Below are 19,664 nucleotides of genomic sequence, written 5' to 3' on the forward strand. Positions count from 1 at the left end.
TGATTGACACCACATCCACAAACATTCACTCTCTCCACCACTTACGCACAGTAGCAGCAGTGTGTACCATCTACAAGATGCACTGCAGGAATTCACCAAGGCTCCTTTGACAGCACCTTCCAAACCCATGACCACTACCATCTAGAAGCACAAGGGCAGCAGATAGATGGGAACACCACCACCTTGAAGTTCCCGTCCAAGTCACTCAACATCCTGACGTGGAAATATATCACTGTTCGTTCACTGTCGCTGGGTCAAAATCCTGGTACTTCCTTCCAACAGCACTGTGGGTGTACCTACACCACATAGACTGTAGTGTTTCAAGAAAGCAACTTACCACCACCTTCTCAAGGGCAACTGGGGATGGGCAATAAATGCTGGCCCAGCCAGCGAAACCCACGTTCCATGAAGTAATAAAAAAAAGGCCAGCAAGTGGAAGGACCTCATTTACACTTGTGGAACACTCATTGAATAATGTCTTTTGTGATCCTCCTTGAGATGAGCAGTTTGGTAAGGTTTTGGAACCAACACAAAGGTGCCAAGTTGTCTGTCCATACATCCCTTTTCTGAACAGCGGCTTCTTTGAGGTTTTTTTTTTAGCAAACATCTGCTTTTCAAACAGTTGCCTTTAAAATATATATCATAGTTACACAGTCGTGACAGATGAGATCTTGAAAATAATAGCTTACCATCAATATGATTCCTAAGGTTTCTTGAGTTCTTCTGAATATTGCCATTGACTTTGTGCATGTCTGAGTGTTGAATTGAAAAGGATGATTTCCCACCCTGCCAGCGTTTTATTAATCACATTGTTAAGGTTTAATGGCAATTACATTTGTAAGGAGCATATCTTTTTATTTCTGCTGGACTGCTGTAAAGAACATATCTTTTTATTTCCTGTGGACTGTGGATTAAAATTACAATGGCTGCAGTTTGAAAGACATGTCCACTGGAGCAGGGTGAGAGATATATACAATGTTGCAGTCCTGAAACAGTGTGCTATGAAAGACAGGATGGTGCTGGAAAGGAGTCCTGGACCAAGGGAGCTGCCTGACAACAGCATTTTAATGGGCTCCTGACCAGGTACCAAGTTTTTGTGTGAGAGCAGTGCAGCGGGATAGCTCCTAGCCTGAAAGGAACAAGACCTAAAACCTCTTTTTCCTGTGTGTGGAAGATTCCAGTAATTCCATAATAATAGGTAGCTGACTTTTTCTTCTCGTATCTCTATAACCTGCCCTCTGAAAACTGCTGTCAAGAAACAAAGGGGAAAATCACTGTTAGAGACATTGAAAGGAACAAGACCTAAAACCTCTTTTTCCTGTGTGTGGAAGATTCCAGTAATTCCATAATAACCAGTCAACCAGTGAACTAAATACTGAAAGTGCTGGAAGACCACCTTGTGTCATCAACAAGAACTAAAATGAATTTGGAAGACATCGATCAAAATCAACCCTTCGAATCCTGTACTCCGGAATTGGTGCTATTGAACTGTTTTATCCCACCCTTAAAATCCATTTTTTGTGCATTCTATGTGTCTTGTATGTGTGTGTGTAGAGATTTAAGAAGGGGTAGAGTTTAGGTTATAGAGTTAGAAATTAGCAGTTCATATTTCTTTCTTTTGCAACAGTTTGTTCGGTAAATAGTTATTTACTTATTAAGTTTATGAACCTGGTGCTCATATTCTGTTAACCTAAATTATACAGTTAGGTAGAATTGGGGCAATCTGGGTGGTTTGGTCAAACTTTTCACATTTGTCGCGGCCCGGGGAACAGTGGGGCTCAATATTACAGGCACTATCCCCAATGAGTCGTGACACGTTGTTAAACAAGTGATGGGTATTTGTACACATATAAATGGGGATAGCTGGGACACGGGTGTTGGAGTTGTGTTGACTGTGAGCTAAGTAATCAATGGACGCTCTCTCGTCAGCATAGGAAACAGCTGTGTGTCTTAGTTTTGGAGGAACTGGGTGTGTTTTTGACTCTGCGGAGCTGCCTTCTCTGCAGCCCCGGACTGTTCTGTCCTTCTCATTTGCTGCCTTGGAAATTAACAACCTGTTTTTACTACTACCACCGCTGCTGCTATCAGGGTTGCAGGGGCTTGGAGCCTGCAAGGCCTGAGGCCTAAAATGTTGGAGGGGAAAGAGAGGTGCCAGAAGACAGGGAGAGCAGGAGACAAGAACTTTAATTATACATTAGAGGTGGGCGTCTGGACTTTTTGTGGGGGCCTGAAAAAGAACTCTGTTTTGGATGGGGAAGAATGAAGATAATCCAAAAGACTTGGGAGGAGGGGTGCGCGTGTGTGACACACAGTGCCTGCCCCACCTCCTTTTGTGCTTAGGTCCAGGTAGCTGGTACTGCCTGGCGAGGAAGGAATACATCAAGCTTCTGCGTGAACTGTGTGCCAAGTTGTAACAGCTGCCTGGCGAAGACATTTAGCACACCTAGAGAAAAGGAAGAACATACTTTATAATGCTAGAAAATGATGGAAGTGTTCAGGTGAGTCAGTGTTATGGTCTGATTTTAAAAAAGGGAGAATGGCTTTCCTCTCTTTCCACCTCTCGATTGAATATAACAGCTTGCCAATTCAGTGAGTGTTTAACTGTTTAAGTGCTGTGACTGTAAAAGACACATAACACACATGCTTTCTTGTAAATTTTTCAAAAGAAGAGAATATCATTTATTGTATTTAACACTCGATCAAAATAAAAATAATAAAAATGCTCCAACTTTCTTACACATACGCATTCAAGAGTTCACAAATTCTGTGATTTAAAAACGTTGCTGGATGACTTCTATTTGGCCTCCTCGAGTCAGCAGCTGCTGGATTGGTTTTTAGTCGCTACCCGTGGCGTTTGGGCAGTCGAAAAGCTTGCAGGGTGGATGGAGAGAGAGATTGCCCACTCAGGGTCCTCCTTCACAGAATCACAGTGCAGAAGAGGCCCTTCGACCCATCAAGTCGGCACCGAAACGTGAGACACCTACCTAGCTAATCCCATTTACCAGCACTTGGCCCATAGCCTTGAATGTTATGATGTGCCAAGTGCTCATCCAGGTACTTTTTAAAGGATGTGAGGCAATCCGCCTCCACCACTCTCCAAGGCAGTGCGTTCTAGACCGTCACCACCCTCTGGGTAAAAAAGTTTTTTCTCACATCCCCCCTAAACCTCCTGCCCCTCACCTTGAACTTATGTCCCCTCTTGACTGACCCTTCAACTAAGGGGAACAGTTGCTCCTATCCACCCTGTCCAAGCCCCTCATAATCTTGTACACCTCGATCAGGTCGCCCCTCAGTCTTCTCTGCTCCAACAAAAACAACCCAAGTCTATCCAATCTCTCTTCATAATTTAAATGTTTCATCCCAGACAACATCCTGGTGAATCTCCTCTGCACCCCCTCCAGTGCAATCACATCCTTCCTATAATGTGACGACCAGAACTGCACACAGTACTCCAGCTGTGGCCTCACCAAGGTTCTATACAACTCCAACATGACCTCCCTAACTTTGTAATCTATGCCTCGATTGATAAAGGCAAGTGTCCCATATGCCTTTTTCACCACCCCTTTAACATGCCCCTCTGCCTTCAGAGATCTATGGACACACACGCCAAGGTCCCTTTGTTCCTCAGAACTTCCTAATGTCATGCCATTCATTGAATACTTCCTTGTCAAATTACTCCTTCCAAAGTGTATAACTTCACACTTTTCAGGGTTAAATTCCATCCGCCACTTATCTGCCCATTTGACCATCCCGTCTATATCTTCCTGTAGCCCGAGACACTCAACCTCACTATTAACTACCCGGCCAATCTTTGTGTCATCCGCAAACTTACGTAGTCATCTATGTCGTTTATATAAATGTTAAATAATTGGGGACCGAGCACAGATCCCTGTGGTATGCCACTGGACACTGGCTTCCAGTCACTAAAGCATCCTTCTGTCATCACCCTCTGTCTCCTTCTTCTGCATCTCTTGTTCTATTCACTCTGGCCTGGAGAAAAGCAGTTACCTAAAGCACAAAAAAGCGTTAGGTTAGTTGGCTCATCACATGATTTCTCTCCCCCACCCCCCCTCTCTCCACTCCCCCCACCACCACCAGCTGACCAGTTACCCAGATATGACCATAGCAAGTTGATTCCAGGTTTATGGTTTAGACATGATTAGATTATGGCTGGAAGACTTCCCTTCTCAGCCAGGGCCCATTGTCCAATGTGAAAACATCTAATGGCTTGTTCCACACCCAGTTAAATACACAGGTGATTGTTTGGATGTTTTATGAATGGTTCTGGAGAACGGTCATTCACATTCCTTTAAAGTGATGGGTTCTTCCAAACAGCCTGGCCCCAATACAATGGCTTTGTAAGTTGCAGGGTACAGCTACGTTAATGTTCGGCCATCTTAAGAGCTGCTGTCTTAAGTCATTAAAGTGCTGTTGTTCAATCTTTTAAAACTCAACCAGCAGTTTCAGCCCAATAAATAAATAAAGTCATTTTTAATATAAAGCATGGCTTTATAATAATATCTGTGGTGAGAACCATGGCCCGCAAATGGGCATAATTAGCAGAAGCTCTCAGTGGTGATTAATTTGATTACAATGTTTTATAAGCTGTTGCAAAAGATCAGACACTTGTTCTGCGCTGGACATATTTTGAGCTTGAATTTCTTCTATCTTTGGCACTGGTTTGGTCAATTTTGGATGAATTATCCTGAGAAAACTAGATAAACCAGCTTGGTGTGTTTTATTCACTTGTTCAGTGCAATATTTGGTTGAAACATTTGTCGCTTAAGTGCCATTTGAAAAATCTATTTTGGTGCAGTCCATCTCGCTGTCTAGGCTGTAGTCTGTCCTTGCCTGAGTGTTTTTTTTTCATGCTTGAGCTCAGGCTATGCATATTGACAGATTATTTGTCTGTATGAACTAGGAAATGAGATCTCCAATGGAAGAGCTTTTACTGGCGCAGGTACAGAGTATCTTTCATGTTGTTATTTCTATAATTCTCTGGTCTGCCTGTGATATGGCTCTGTCACATGTTGACTTTGCCAACTGACCATTATGGGAGTAATACAAATCAAGATGGATAATCTTGGCCAAGGTATTTTACAGTAACGTTGTAAAGCAAGATCGGACACTAGGTCACATAAGGCAAGAATGATATAGATGGTCAAAAGCTTGGTTAAAGAGGTATGTTTTAAAGTGTATCTTAAAGGAAGAATTGCAGAATCTTTGCCGTGCAGAAGGAAGCCATTCAGCCCATTGGGTCTGCACTGGCTCTCTGAAAGAGCATTCCACCTAGGCCCACTCCCCTGCCTTTTCCCCGTAACCTTGCACATTATTTCTTTTCAGGTAGCAATCCAATTCCCTTTTGAATACCTCGATTAATCCTGCTTCCATCACCCTTTCAGGAAGTTTGTTCCAGATTCCAACCATCCTCTGGGTGATAAAAAAAATCCTTACATCACATTTACTCTTTTTGCCAATTATTTTGAATCTGTGCCCTCTACTTCTTGATGCTGTTTGGAGTAGGAACAGTTTCTCACTATTTACCCTGTCCATACCCCTCAGGATCTTGAATACCTCTATAAAGTCTCCTCTCAGCCTTCTTTTCTCCTAGGAAAACAGTCCCAACCTCTCCAATCTAGCCTCCTAGCTACAGTTTTTTATCCCTGGAATCATTCTTGTGAATCTCCTCTGTACTCTCTCCAATGTCTTCACATCTGTCCTCAAGTATGGTGCCCAGAACTGGACGTAGTACTCCAGATGAGGCCTAATTAGTATCTTATACAAGTTCAACATGACCTCCTTAATCTTGTACTCAGTGCCCCTATTAATAAAGCTTAAGATAGTATATGCTTTATTAGCTGCTCTCTCACAGCATGCCCTGCCATCTTCAATGACCTATGTATGTGTACACAAAGGTCCCTTTGTTCCTGCGCCCCTTTAGAGTCTCTCCCTTTATTTTATACTGTCTCGCCATATTCTTCCTGCCAAAATGAATCACTTCACACGCATTGAACTTCATCTGCCACTTGCCTGCCCAATCCACCAACATGTCTATGTCTAAAGAAACTAAAGTAGAGTCAGAGAGGCTTAGGGAGGGAATTCCATAGCTTGGGGTTAAGGCAGTTGAAGGCATGGCTGTCTGTAGTGGAGCAATTGAACTCTTAATTGGAAGCATTTCTAGAAGTCTGATCACATGATGTTCTGACCACATGTTAGCTATGGCTCAGTTTGTACTCCTCCCCCCGAGTCAAGAGCTTGTGGGTTCAAGTCCCTTTGAGCACAAAATTCTAGGCTGACACTCAGAATGGTTTCATGAGGTAGTGCTGTACTGTAAAAAGTGCTGTACTTGGGTGAAATGGTAAACTGATGCCCCATCTGTTCTCTCAGGTGGATGTAAAAGGTTGCATGGCACTATTTCGAAGAGGAGCAAGGGTATATCTGTCTAGGGCAATATCTGTCCCTCAATCAACATCACTAAGAAAAGACAGATTATCATTATTATCACATTACTGTTTGTGGGAGCATGTGCACAAATTGACTGCAATGTTTCTCACACGTAAAAAGTACTTTATTGGCAGTAAATTGCTTTGGAATGCCTGAAGTCATGAAAGGAGCTATATAAATGTCAATTTTTTTTCTTTCGCATGACATTTGACAGTGTGATGCATGATCATGTGGCATCTGATCAAATGACATCTGATCGTATGACTATGAGAAGGTTGTTACATTTACGTTATATTGATTAAAAAGTAGGAAGTGGTGTTCCACGGGGATTAATGCTACGTGGATGTGATTTTTTCTGGTGCTCAGGTTTTTTTAATGACTTTGTTTTCTCCCCCCTCCGCCCAGTTTTGATTCCAGGTATGAGAAATTTCCGATGGTTAGTTTTTTTCCGACATTGGTGTTTTGGAAATTCGTCAATTTGAATTTATGTTCCAACCTAAGATTTAAATGAGAGATGAGGAGGAATTACTTTTCCCAAAGGGTCGTGAATCTGTGGAATTTACTACCTCAGAGTGCAGTGAATGCCGGGACGCTGAATAAATTTATGGTGGAGATAGTCAGATTTTTAATTAGTAATGGGTTGAAAGGTTAGGGGGAGAGGGCGGGAAATTGGAGTTGAGGCCGAAATGAGATCAGCCATGATCGTACAGGCTCGAGGGGCTAAATTGCCTACTCCTGCTCCTAGTTCTTATGTTCTTATGGATGAAGCAGCTAAAGACACTACCCTGAGGAACTCCTGCAGTGATATCCTGGAACTGAGATGACTGACCTCCAACAACCACAACCATCTTCCTTTGTGTTAGGTATGACACCAACCAGCGGAGAGTTTCCCCCCTGATTCCCATTGACTCCAGTTTTGCTAGGGCTCCTTGATGCCACATTCGGTCAAATGCGGCCTTGATGTCAAGGGCTGTCACACTCTCCTCACCAGGTGCTGGGTTGGGAAGTTTAATCACTACAGGACTGAGACAAAATACAGGCAGACAGTAATAAACTTGAAAGATGAATGAATTTCAGCATAGTGTGAGGTGATACATTTGGATAAGAAGAATAAGGAGGCTACCTTCCTCGGAAAATAATTGCCTAAATGGTACAGGATCAGTGGGATGTGGGGTTACAGACACACAGATCACTAAAAGTTGCAACAATGGTTAATAAGGCCATTTAAAGAAAAAACAAATATAGCACTAGGCTCCATTTCTCAAGGGATAAAATTAAAAAGCGGAGAGAAGTTATACTAGACTTGCACAGGTCTTTGGTTAGATCACACTTGGAGTAGTGTGAACAGTTCTGCTCTCCACGTTATAAAAAGGATTAGTGGAACTGGGGGAGTACAAATAAGTTTTACTTGAATGATATGAGAACTGAGAGGTTATGATTATCATGAAGGATTCAACAGTCTAATGAAAAAAGGCTGAGTGGTAACCTAATTATGATTTTTACGGTCATGAAAGTAGACATAGAGATGTTTCCAGTTGTAGAAAAGACCTGAACTAGGAGCACCAATATAAGATGGTTACTAATTCAAGAGGAATTATTTTATCCAAAGAGTGGTTAGAATGTGGAACTCACAAGGAGTAATTCAGGCGACAAGCATAGATGCATTCATAGGGAAGCTAGATAAACATTCAAGGGAGAAAGGAATAGAAGAATATGTTGATGGGATTGGATGAAGTAGAAGAGACTTATGTGAAGCATGGGTGAATGTGCGTGATTGGTTTATGTGCTGTAAATATTATACAATACTATAAAAATTGAACTCTGTTTATTACAGTACAGCTCACTTCATAGAATTTCATACTTTAATTTGTCAAGTCATTCAGAATTTAATACTATATAGTACCTTAGATTGAGGCCTGGTTGTTAGAAGACTGAGATGAGAAGACTTGACCCACTTGTACAATGCTCATACTCTTTGTTTCCATGTTTCTGCACTCTGATCGTAATCTTTCTGACCTTCAAGTCCAGATGGTTGCAGGAGAGGAAGGGAAGGGAAACACTCACTGACGATCTATTTGATGATCAGATTATGCAAAGATCCATTCAAAAATACAAACTGAGGATACTGCGCACTGCACTGGCTCTACCAAATCTACCGACTGAGTTGGAGGAATATTGTTGCAATTGTGACATAATTCACCCACTCTTATACTTACTATCCGCTCCATCATTCTTCTGAAGAGGAGTCATGGAAATGGCACGAAGCACATGACAAGTATGATTGTTCCCTGGAATAATGCTCTGTGGACTGCAACGGTTCAAGAACGCAGCTTCTCAAGGGCAACAAGGGATGGGCAATAAATGCTGGCCCAGCCAGTGAATGAATAAAAAAAATGCGACTTCCTACGCATGGATATAAGGAATACTGGAATTTACAACATGAAAAAAGACCTAACCAATCCATGTTGACATTTACCCTTTGCATGCTCCAAAAATATTTACCTACGCAGTTCCGATATTCCTTCAATGCCTTTTCCTTCATCCAACAATCAAACCTCAAATGTTGCTCTGGTTTCTGCCTCAATCGTTAACAATGGAACACAAGTGAGCACACTAGCAATTATTTTTATTCGTAACACAAAGGTTCATGCTTTAGTGTGGCATAGAATGACTTTCTGTCACTCACAAACAACGTTATGGACATCCATCTCACAGTTCACCTCTGAGCAGGTAACATAGGCTACCACCAAAATACTGGAAATGCACAGGATGCTGATTGACATTTGAATGAGAAAGAAAGGTTCAAGTTTCACATAACTCCTTAGTTTCTTTACTACTGAATTTACCCTGTCAAAATAAATCATTCGTAAGGTGAAGCCAGATGTAGCTTGGTTGTTTCCCCACATAATGGGAGAGAGAGTGACATATCACAGAAGTTATTCAGAACTTCTAGATGCATCCCCTAGCAGCTTTGTAACAGTTTACAGCACAAAAATGGAACAGCCAAATGGAATAGAAAACTTTCCAACACAGCTTTATAACTGATTCTTTAGATTTTGGGATGGAGAGTATAATCATGTTTATTTTTGTCCCTGTGTTACTACAGTCATATTTGGGAATGTTCACAGCTTTCAGGTGAAGGGTAAAACTGGAACTTTGTACCTTGATGTTTACACTGCTGAAGTAACTGTTTTATGAAATGAAAAACAATCTTGAAATGTAACCTGTGCTACAAATTTGTAACTGGGAAATGTGGATCCCTGACTCAGAACTCTCATTCTACCATCTGGTGATCACCTGTGAGCTCTGAACCAGTTGCCTGGATCCCATTGTAGAACAACCAAAAGAAATAAAAGAAAATTCCACCATTTGAAACTTGGTGCATTTCCATTGTTACGTTTCATCTTGGATTTTGATTATTGTATGAGAACACTCCCTCAATCTATCCACTAGATTAGTTATAGTTGTTCTGTTTTCAAAAGCGTATTCCAAACCTACCGGTGCATATTATTTACTTGTGTAGGTTAAACCAGCAAATATATGTGCCGATACCAGTTAACTTCTAGAACAATAATTAAAGCATTCTGGTCTTTATTGAAACACACATGAAACTAAAACATGGTAAAATAACATCAACCTGACGCTGTTGGCTAGTATTCAGTGCCTGTTGCAATTAGTGCTGTGTTCAGGTTGTATAGCAAAAAAAATGTCTGGATAGCTAACCGAAGAGATCCATGAAACAGGCAGATACAAAAGGAGCATGAGCAAGAAGACGCTGAGGCATAACATCAGAATTTTATACTTCCACAATGTGCTCCCAGCTGGGCTGTTGTAGAATAACTTTCAGCACCGACCCATTCCATATGTTGCTAGTTTAAAAACAAACTGCACAGCTGGAAATAGTATCCCAATACCAATTTCTGCCAAAGGCAAAATGCAAAATACAGTAGCCAATTCATGATCTGATAGATAAAGATCAGTGCTTAAATGATTATCACCCAAAGGACAATACTACTGCCTGCTAAAATGCAGATGTAAAGAGTGTTTTCAGCACAAGTTTTGCTGTCAAGGACACAATTAAGAAACCAAAAAAATTCAAATCGAGAGTTGCCAATCTTAATGTATCTGCTCACTCCCATGTTAGCAGTTGAAAACATTCTTCAGAAGAAGTTGGTGTTTAGGACTCACTGATGACTGAGTATTGAAGACACTCCTCTCATTCCCACTATTGGTTCAGACACTATGGAATTTGCACCAAATTTAGGCACAGGTGGTTTGATTGCTGGTGCAGATTGTGAGATGGATGTCCACACATTGTTTGTGAGTGACATACAGAGTATGACAAGAGTGCCTTGATTGGGTTAATATGATTTCCTGAATAAAGATTGTTTTTACCAATTTGATGGTCCCTGCCTTTTCTTCATATTAGAATACTAGCACTCTGCAACTCTCTGACTCACTAGAAGTCATTCAAGAACTCCCATCAGAGTTCAGAACCATTGGGAGCGTAGTCCTGGGGGTTACCACTGACCAGAAACTGAACTGGACCAGCCATATAAATACTGTGGCTACAAGGGCAGGTCAAAGGCTAGGAATAGTTCAATGAGTAACTCATCTCCTGACTCCCAAAGCCTGTCCACCATCCACAAGGCACAAGTCAGGAGTGTGACAGAATACTCTCCACTTGCCTGGATGAGTGCAACTCCCATGACACTCAAGAAGCTCGACACCATCCAGAACAAAGCAGCTCCCTTGTTTGGCACCACATCCACAAACATTCATTCCCTCCACCACTGATGCGCAGTGGCAGCAGTGTGTACCATCTACAAGATGCACTGCAGGAATTCACCAAGGCTCCTTTTACAGCACCTTCCAAACCCACGACCATTACCATCTAGAAGGACAAGGGCAGCAGATAGATGGGAACACCACCACCTTGGAGTTCCTTCACTGTCGCCGAGTCAAAATCCTGGAACTCCTTTCCTAACAACACTGTGGGTATACCTACAGTACATGGATGCAGCGGCTCAAGAAGGCAGCCTTCTCAAGGGCAACTAGGGATGGGCAATAAATACTGGCCCAGCCAATGAAGTCCACATCCCATGAATGAATTAAAAAAAAGGAAGATGGCACTGGTTTGTTCATTGGTTCACAGATTTGTTGTTCAAACCTTACAATAACTTTCAGTGAAAGCAAACTGCTGCAATGCCACAGGTCTTGGGGCCTTATAAGATTAGCTATTTGATACAATTTCCTTCTGTCCCCCCATTTCTGTACGCATTGTGTTTTACTGGATTTGAATTCCATGGTACTAGTAACACCTGCTACCCTATCCAACTAGCTCCACGAAGGACTAGACAATGAACATCAGTAGGCTATTTAAATATTGGGGCATCGCAGTTTAGTCTGCTTATGTCTTCAGTTGATCACCAAGTAAAAGCAGAGTGAGCAGTGTTACTGGACGGTGTTCAGAGTCACTGATTGACTTCTCCCTCTAACCCAAAATGGTGAGGTCAAATATTAACATTAACAATTAATTCCGTGAAAACCAAGTACTTCCTGGCCTGACTGGCTGAATCGCTTAGTTTGTTAACCAGCTTGCCTGTCAGACAGCATGATAGAAAGCATAGAATGGATTAAGCTGTAGTGTTAATTAGCAACTCCTACAAAAAGAAATGTCAAATTCAAAGTAACAGTTGAAGGCATTTTAATATATTTATCATATTTTTTAGTAACTCATAGCCATAGTTTTCATTGGCTGTATAAACACAAGATCAATTTTCTTTCCATACACACTAATAGAAACATGATATTATTTCTATTTTCCTACAGAGTGAACCAGATTTAGAGAAGGGCCTGGAGATGCGAAAATGGGTTCTGTCTGGAATCCTAGCCAGTGAGGAAACTTACTTGAATCATCTAGAGGCACTTTTGTTGGTATGTATAGAGTACCTTTTTTCTGCAGGACAAATGTAATTACAATTCATGCAACAGCAGGATACAATCCAGTGAAAAACTGAGGACAAGGCTTGTAAATTGAAGCACTGTACACAACAAGGCCCATTCAAAAACACAAACTGAGCGTACTGCACATGCTCCATCAATTCTACCCACCCAGTTGGAAGAATGTTGGAGCAATTCTAACATTATTTGTAAAGACTCATACATCAGCCCTGTTCCTGCCTTCAGCCCTACTGAATGGGAGTTGTGGAAGTGCCAAAGCACGTTACAGGATTTCTCCCTGGAGTTTTTTTTTAAAATTCACTCGTGGGATGTGGGTGTTGCTGACTCGGCCAGCATTTATTGCCCATCCCTAATTGCCCTCGTTTAGAGGGCATTTAAGAGTCAACCACATTGTGTGGGTCTGGAGTCACATGTAGGCCAGACCAGATAAGGACAGCCTTCTTCCTTCCCTAAGGGGGCATTAGTGAACCAGATGGGCTTTTACAACAATTGGCAACGGTTTTGTGGCCATCATAAGACTTTTAATTCCAAATTTCACCATCTGTCATGGTGGGATACAAACTTGGGTCCCCATAGCATTACCCTGGGTCTCTGGAATACTAGCCCAGTGACAACTTGCAACAGACATAATTTTACAATTGATTCCTATTACTTGGGTTGTGGAGTGAATTTATTTTTGGCAGTCATAATTTTCAGTATTATATATCAGGGTTGATTTGTTTAACTTTTTACATAGTTTAATTAAATCAAACAGTGGGCCAGGTTTGACTTTTTAGGGTAAGTATCTGTGACCTATCATTGGGCTGTGAGACTGAACCTAATGAAAGGAAAAAATTCATGAAGTGATAGCATAGGTCAAGGGGTGGACTGGCAAACCTTTAATTTAATCTAAATTAAACAGCTACTGTAGATCATGGTGTATAAGACAACCCCATTTTTTTAGCCACATCATATTATATTTGCATTAGTAGTCAGACTCAATTTCTCACGTCACAAATGGATGTTTTACTACCTTACAACTGGGTGCAAGGGATCAAGCAGGCAATATGGGTTATGTTGCAAAGATGCGTGGGAGTTTTTTTTTCTTCATTCATGGGATGTGGGCGCCACTGGCTAGGCCAGCATTTATTGCCCATTTCTAATTGCCCTTGAGCCTTGAGAAGGTGGTGGTGAGTTGCCTTCTTGAATCGCTGCAGTCCATGTACTGTAGGTACACCCACAGTGCTGTTAAGGAGGGAGTTCCAGGATTTTGACCCAGCAACACTGTAGGAACTGAGATATATTTCCAAGTCAGGATGTTGAGTAGCTTGGTGGGGAACTTCCATGTGGTGTTCCCATGTGTCTGCTGCCCTTGTCCTTCTAGATGGTCGAGATCGTGGGTTTGGAAAGTGCTGTCTAAGGAGGCTTGGTGAGTTCCTGCAGTGCATCTTGTAGATGGTACACACTGCTGCCACTGTACGTCAGTGGTGGAGGGAGTGAATGTTTGTGAATGAGGTGCCAAGCAAGCGGGCTAATTTGTCCTGGATGGTTCCAAGCTTCTTGAGTGTTGTTAGAGTTGCACTCATCCATACAAGTGGAGAGTATTCCATCACACTCCTGACTTGTGCCTTGTAGATGGTGGACAGGCTTTGGGGAATCAGGAGGTGAATTACTTGCTGCAGGATTCCTAGCCTCTGACCTGCTCTTGTAGCCACGGTATTTATATGGCTAGTCCAGTTCAGTTTCTGGTCAATGGTAACCCCCCCAGGATGTTGATAGTGGGGGAATTTAGCGATGTTAATGTCAAGGGGCGATGGTTAGATTCTCTCTTGTTGGAGATGATCATTGCTTAGCACTTGTGTGGCATGCATATTACTTGCCACTTGTCAGCCCGAGATTGGATATTGTCCAGGTCTTGCTGCATTTGGACATGAATTGTTTCAGTATTTGAAGGGTTACGAATGGTGTTGAACATTGTGCAATCATTAGCAAACATCCCCACCTCTGACCTTTTGATGGAAGGAAGGTCATCGATGAAGCAGCTGAAGATGATTGGGCCTGGGACACTGCTCTGAAGAACTCCTGCAGTGATGTCCTGGAACTAAGATGACGGACCTCCAACAACCACAACCATCTTTCTTGGTAAAAGCTGTTGAAGAGTCATACGGATCGGAACGTTAACTGTGTTCCTCTCCGCAGCTGCTGTCGGACCTCCTGAGTTTTTCCAGGTATTTTTATTTTTGTTTTCATCTTTCTTGGTGCTAGATATGACTGCAACCAGCAGAGAGTTTTCTCCCTGATTCCCATTGATGTCAGTTTTGCTAGGGCTCCTTGATGCCACATTTGTCAAATGCTGCCTTGATTTCAAAGGCAGCCACCCTTACCTCTGAGTTCAGCTTTTTTGTCCATGTTTGAACCAAGGCTGTAATGAGGTCAGGAGCTGAGTGGCCCTGATGGAACCCAAACTGAGAGTCAGTCAGCAAGTTATTGCTAAGCAAGTGCTGCAAGTTAGTACTGTTGATGACCCCTTCCATCACTTTACTGATGATGGAGAGTAGACTGATGGGGTGGCAATTAGCTGGATTGGATTTGTCCTGCTTTCTGTGTACAGGATATACCTGGGCAATTTTCCACATTGCTGGGTAGATGCTGGTGTTGTAGCTGTACTGGAACAGCTTGGCTAGGGGCACTGTTGCAAATGCTTCAGCCTTATCTTTGCACTGATGTGGAACCTCCCCCTTCAGTGAGTTGGTTAATTGTCCTCCACCATTTATGACTGCATGTGAGAGGACTGCAGAGTTAAGATGTGATCTGTTAGTTGTGGAATCGCTTAGTTCTGTATACTGCTTGCTGCTTATGTTGTTTTGCATGCAAGTAGTCCTGTGTTATAGCTTTACCAGATTAACACCTCATTTTTAGGTATGCCTGGTGCTGCTCTTTGCATACCTCCCCCCGCTGCATTCTTCTTTGAATCAGGGTTGACCCTCTGGCTTGGTGGTAATGGCAGAGGGGGGGATATGCCGGGCCATGAGCTACATATTGTGGTTGAGTACAGTTCTGCTGCTGCTGATGGCCCACAGTGCCTTATGGTTGCCCAGTCTAGAGTTGCTAAATCTGTTTGAAATCTGTCCCACTTAGCACAGTGGTAGTGCCACACAATGCAACACAATGGAGGGTATCTTCAATGTGAAGTTGGGACTTCGCCTCCACAGTGGCTGTGCGATGGTCACTCCTGCAGATACTGTCATGGACAGATGCATCTGCAGCAGGAAGGTTGGTGAGGATGAGGCCAAGTATGTTTTTCCTTCCTCTGTTGACTCAGTCTAGCGGCTATGTCCTTTAGGACTCAGCCAGCTTGGTCAGTAGTGGTGCTACCAAGCCACTTTTGGTGATGGGCATTGATGTCCTCCACCCAGAGTACATTCTGCATCCTTGCCACCCTCAGTGCTTCCTCCAACTGGTGTTCAACATTGAGGAGTACTGATTCATCAGCTGATGGGGGATTGTACATTGTAATCAGCAGGAGGTTTCCTTGCCCATGTTTGACCTGATGCCATGAGACTTCACAGGGTCCAGAGTCGATGTTTAGAACTCCCACGGCAACTCCTTCCGACTGCATACCACTGTGCCGCCACCTCTGCTGGGCCTGTCCTGCTGGTGGGACAGGGCATACCCAGGGATGGTGATGGTGGTGTCTGGGACGTTGTCTGCAAGGTATGATTCCGTGAGTATGACTATGTCAGGCTGTTGCTTGACTAATCTGTGAGACAGCTCTCCCAATTTTGGTACTAGCTCCCAGACATTAGTAAGGAGGACTTTGCATGGTCGACAGGGCTAAGTTAGTTGTTTCCGGTGCAGGTGGTCCATCCGGTTTTATTCCTTTTAGATTTTTTAGCGGTTTGATACAACTGAATGGCTTGCTAGGCCAATGTGGCTAGGACACATTGCTATAGATCTGGAGTCACATGTAGGCCAGATCAGGTAAGGACTGTGGATTTCCTTCCCAGCATTAGTGAGCCAGATGGGAATCTTTCCTGCTTGCCCCCATAACCTTTGATTCTCTTGTAGATTAAAAATCTGTACAACTCAACTTTGAACATAAAAACAAAAAGCTAAAAGCTACTGCGGATGCTGGAAATCCAAAACAAAAACAGAATTACCTGGAAAAACTCAGCAGGTCTGGCAGCATCGGCGGAGAAGAAATCAGTTAACGTTTCGAGCCTTCATGGCCCTTTGGGCCATGAAGGCTCGAAACGTTAACTGATTTCTTCTCCGCCGATGCTGCCAGACCTGCTGAGTTTTTCCAGGTAATTCTGTTTTTGTTTTCAACTTTGAACATATTTGCTCACTCAGTTTCTAGTGCTCTCTGGGCATTAAATTCAATTACCCTCTGAGAGAAGAAATTCCCCCTCATCACTGTCTTAAGTGGGAGCCCCCTTATTCTGAAACTGTGTCCCTCAGTTCTAGATTCTCCCATGAAGGGGAACATCCTCTCTCCACCTACCCCGTCAAACCCCCTCATAATCTTAGATGTTTAGGTCCCATTCTTACAATGAGTATAGGCTCAACCTGTTACCCTTTCCTCATAAGAGTAAATGTTCTTTGAACTAGCTCCACTGTAAGTATATCCCTCCTTAAATAAGATGACCAAAACTGTACACAATAGTCTAGGTATGGTCTCACCACCGCCTTGCACAGTTATAGCAAGACTTTCCTTTTATACTCCACCCAGAACGAGAAAAAAGTAATAATTGGGAAATAAGAATATTGGCCTGAGCTGATCTTATATACGTTAAAATGGAACACCAGTAGAAACTGGGAAATAAGAGTACTGGTCCGGACTGTTTTTTTTCCATTAATAAAAGCCAACATTCAATTTCTCTTTCAAATCACTTGACCTGCATATTAACTTTTGGTGATTCATATACGGGGACACCCAGTTGCCTCTATAGCAGCATTCTGCAATCTCTCCATTTAAAAGCAATGTGCTTTTCTATTCTTCCTGTCAAAGTAGATAACATCACATTTTCCCCACATTATACTCCACCTGCCAAATTTTTAGCCAGTCACTTAATCTATCTATATCCCTTTTCAGATTCTTTGTGCTCTCCCCACAACTTGCTTTTCTATCTATATTTGTATTGCCAGCAAATTTGGCTACAGTACACTGTGCCCTTCATCCTAATCATTAACATAGATTGTAAATCATTGAAGTGACCATTATGATACCTGGTGTTGATAGGATTTGTGTTGAAGCAGAGGACAGAAACCTATATTCTGCATGTCACCTTAATCTTAACATTGGAATATTTGATACTGATAATTTTCTTTATCAATTCAGTGAGCACAAAGAGTCACCAAAAATATAAATGTTGTCATCCATACTGTTGACTTCATTTAGCTGGTACCATAAATTGTGGAGTTGTGGGGGTACTTTTGTGCCTTATAACCTGGAACGGATTATGTAGGCACATATTAGCTCACATTGCTTTAGCATTGTATATCATTTAACTATAATCATTAACTAGGGAAAGAGTAGGGCCAGTTAGGGACCATTGAGGTGATCTGTGTGTGGATCAGGAAGACGTGGGTGTAGTCCTCAATGAGCACTTTGTGTTGGTCTTCACAATGGAAAAGGACAGCAGGTATAGACATCAGGGTGGAGGACTGTGAAATATTAGAGGAAATTAACAGAGAGAGAGCAGGCATTAGCGGGTTTGGTGGCCTTAAAAGTGAATTAATCCGCAGGCCCAGATGACTTGTATCCCAGGCTGTTGAGGGAGGCAAGGGAAGAGATATCAGGGGCCCTGGCAGTAATTTTCAAATCCCCTCTGGCCACAGGTGAGGTGCCAGAGGACTGAATCACTGCTAACTTTGTCCCATTATTAAAAAAGGGAGGAAGGGATAGATCAGGAAATTACAGGCCAGTCAGTCTAACCTCAGTGGTGGGGAAGTTACTGGAAAGAATTATGAGAGACGGAATATATCTGCATTTGGAGAGACGTGGATTAATCAGGGATGGTCGGCATGGATTTAAGTCCATAAGACGTAGGAGCAGAAGTAGGCCATTTGGCCCATCGAGTCTACTCCGCCATTCAATGAGATCATGGCTGATCTGGTAATCTTCAACTCCACTTTCCCACTTTCCTGCCTTTTGCCCAGAACCCTTGATTCCCTTGCTAATTAGAAATCTGCCTATCTCAGCTTTGAGTATACTTAACGAACTCTACAGCCCTCTGCGGTAAAGAATTCCACAGATTCACTACCCTCTAAGAGAAGAAATTCCTCCTCATCTTTCTTTTAAATGGGCGACCCTTACCCTGAAATTATGCCCTCTGGTCCCAGACCCTCCCACAAGGGGAAACAGGTTCTCAGCATGTACCCTGTCAAGCCCCCTAAGAATCTTACATGTTTCAATAAGGTCACCTCTCATTCTTCTGAACTCCGATGGATACAGGCCCTACCCACTCAAACTCTCCTCACAAGAAAATCCCTCCATACCCGGGATCAACCTAGTGAACCTTCTCTGGACTACCTCCAATGCCAGTATACCTTTCCTTAGATCAGGGGACCAAAATTGTTCACAGTATTCTATGTGTGGTCTAACGAGTGCCTTGTATAGTTTTAGCAAGACTTCCCTATTTTTATACTCCATTCCTTTTGAAATAAAGGCCAACATTCTATTTGCTTTCTCTATTACCTGTTGAACTTGCATGTTAGGTTTTTGGGATTCATGCGCAAGGACTCCCAAATTCCCCCTTTGCTGCAGCTTTCTCTATTTAAATAATATTCAGCTCCTCTATTCTTCCTGCCAAAGTGCATAACCTCACATTTTCCCACATTATATTCCATCTGCCAAGTTTTTGTCCATTCACTTAACCTGTCTATATCCCTCTGTAGACTCCATGTGGCATCCTCACCACTTGCCCTCCCAACTATTTTTGTGTCATTTGCAAACTTGGTGATAGTACATTCACTTCCCTCATCTATGTCATTAATATATATTGTAAATAGTTGTGACCCCAGCACTGATCCCTGTGGCACTCTACTAGTTACAGGTTGCCATCCCGAAAATGCCCCCCTTATCCCAACTCTCTTTCTTCTAGTAGCTAGCCAGTCCTCTGTTCATGCTAATATACTACCCCCAACACCAAAGGCTCTTATCTTATTAGTAGCCTTACGTGCGTTACCTTATCGAACGCCTTATGGAAATCCAAATATATTACATTTACTGGTTCCTCTTTATCTATCCTGCTTGTTAGCTCCTCAAAGAATTC

The 19,664-nt window shown here is 42.5% G+C and overlaps 1 protein-coding gene across 2 annotated transcripts in view; it reads left to right on the forward strand.

Annotated features, from left to right (window-relative positions):
• Nucleotides 1-19,664, forward strand: part of LOC144687520 (breakpoint cluster region protein) — a 598,462-nt gene that overhangs the window by 204,872 nt on the left and 373,926 nt on the right. For both annotated transcript variants that reach the window (XM_078553762.1, XM_078553761.1), the window contains exon 3: nucleotides 12,277-12,381. In XM_078553762.1, coding sequence (XP_078409888.1) covers nucleotides 12,277-12,381 — 105 coding nt within the window. The remainder of the gene's footprint in view (nucleotides 1-12,276; nucleotides 12,382-19,664) is intronic.

This window comes from Cetorhinus maximus, chromosome 12, assembly GCF_964194155.1.
Source record: "Cetorhinus maximus chromosome 12, sCetMax3.hap1.1, whole genome shotgun sequence".
In the NCBI taxonomy this organism is placed as follows: domain Eukaryota; kingdom Metazoa; phylum Chordata; class Chondrichthyes; order Lamniformes; family Cetorhinidae; genus Cetorhinus; species Cetorhinus maximus.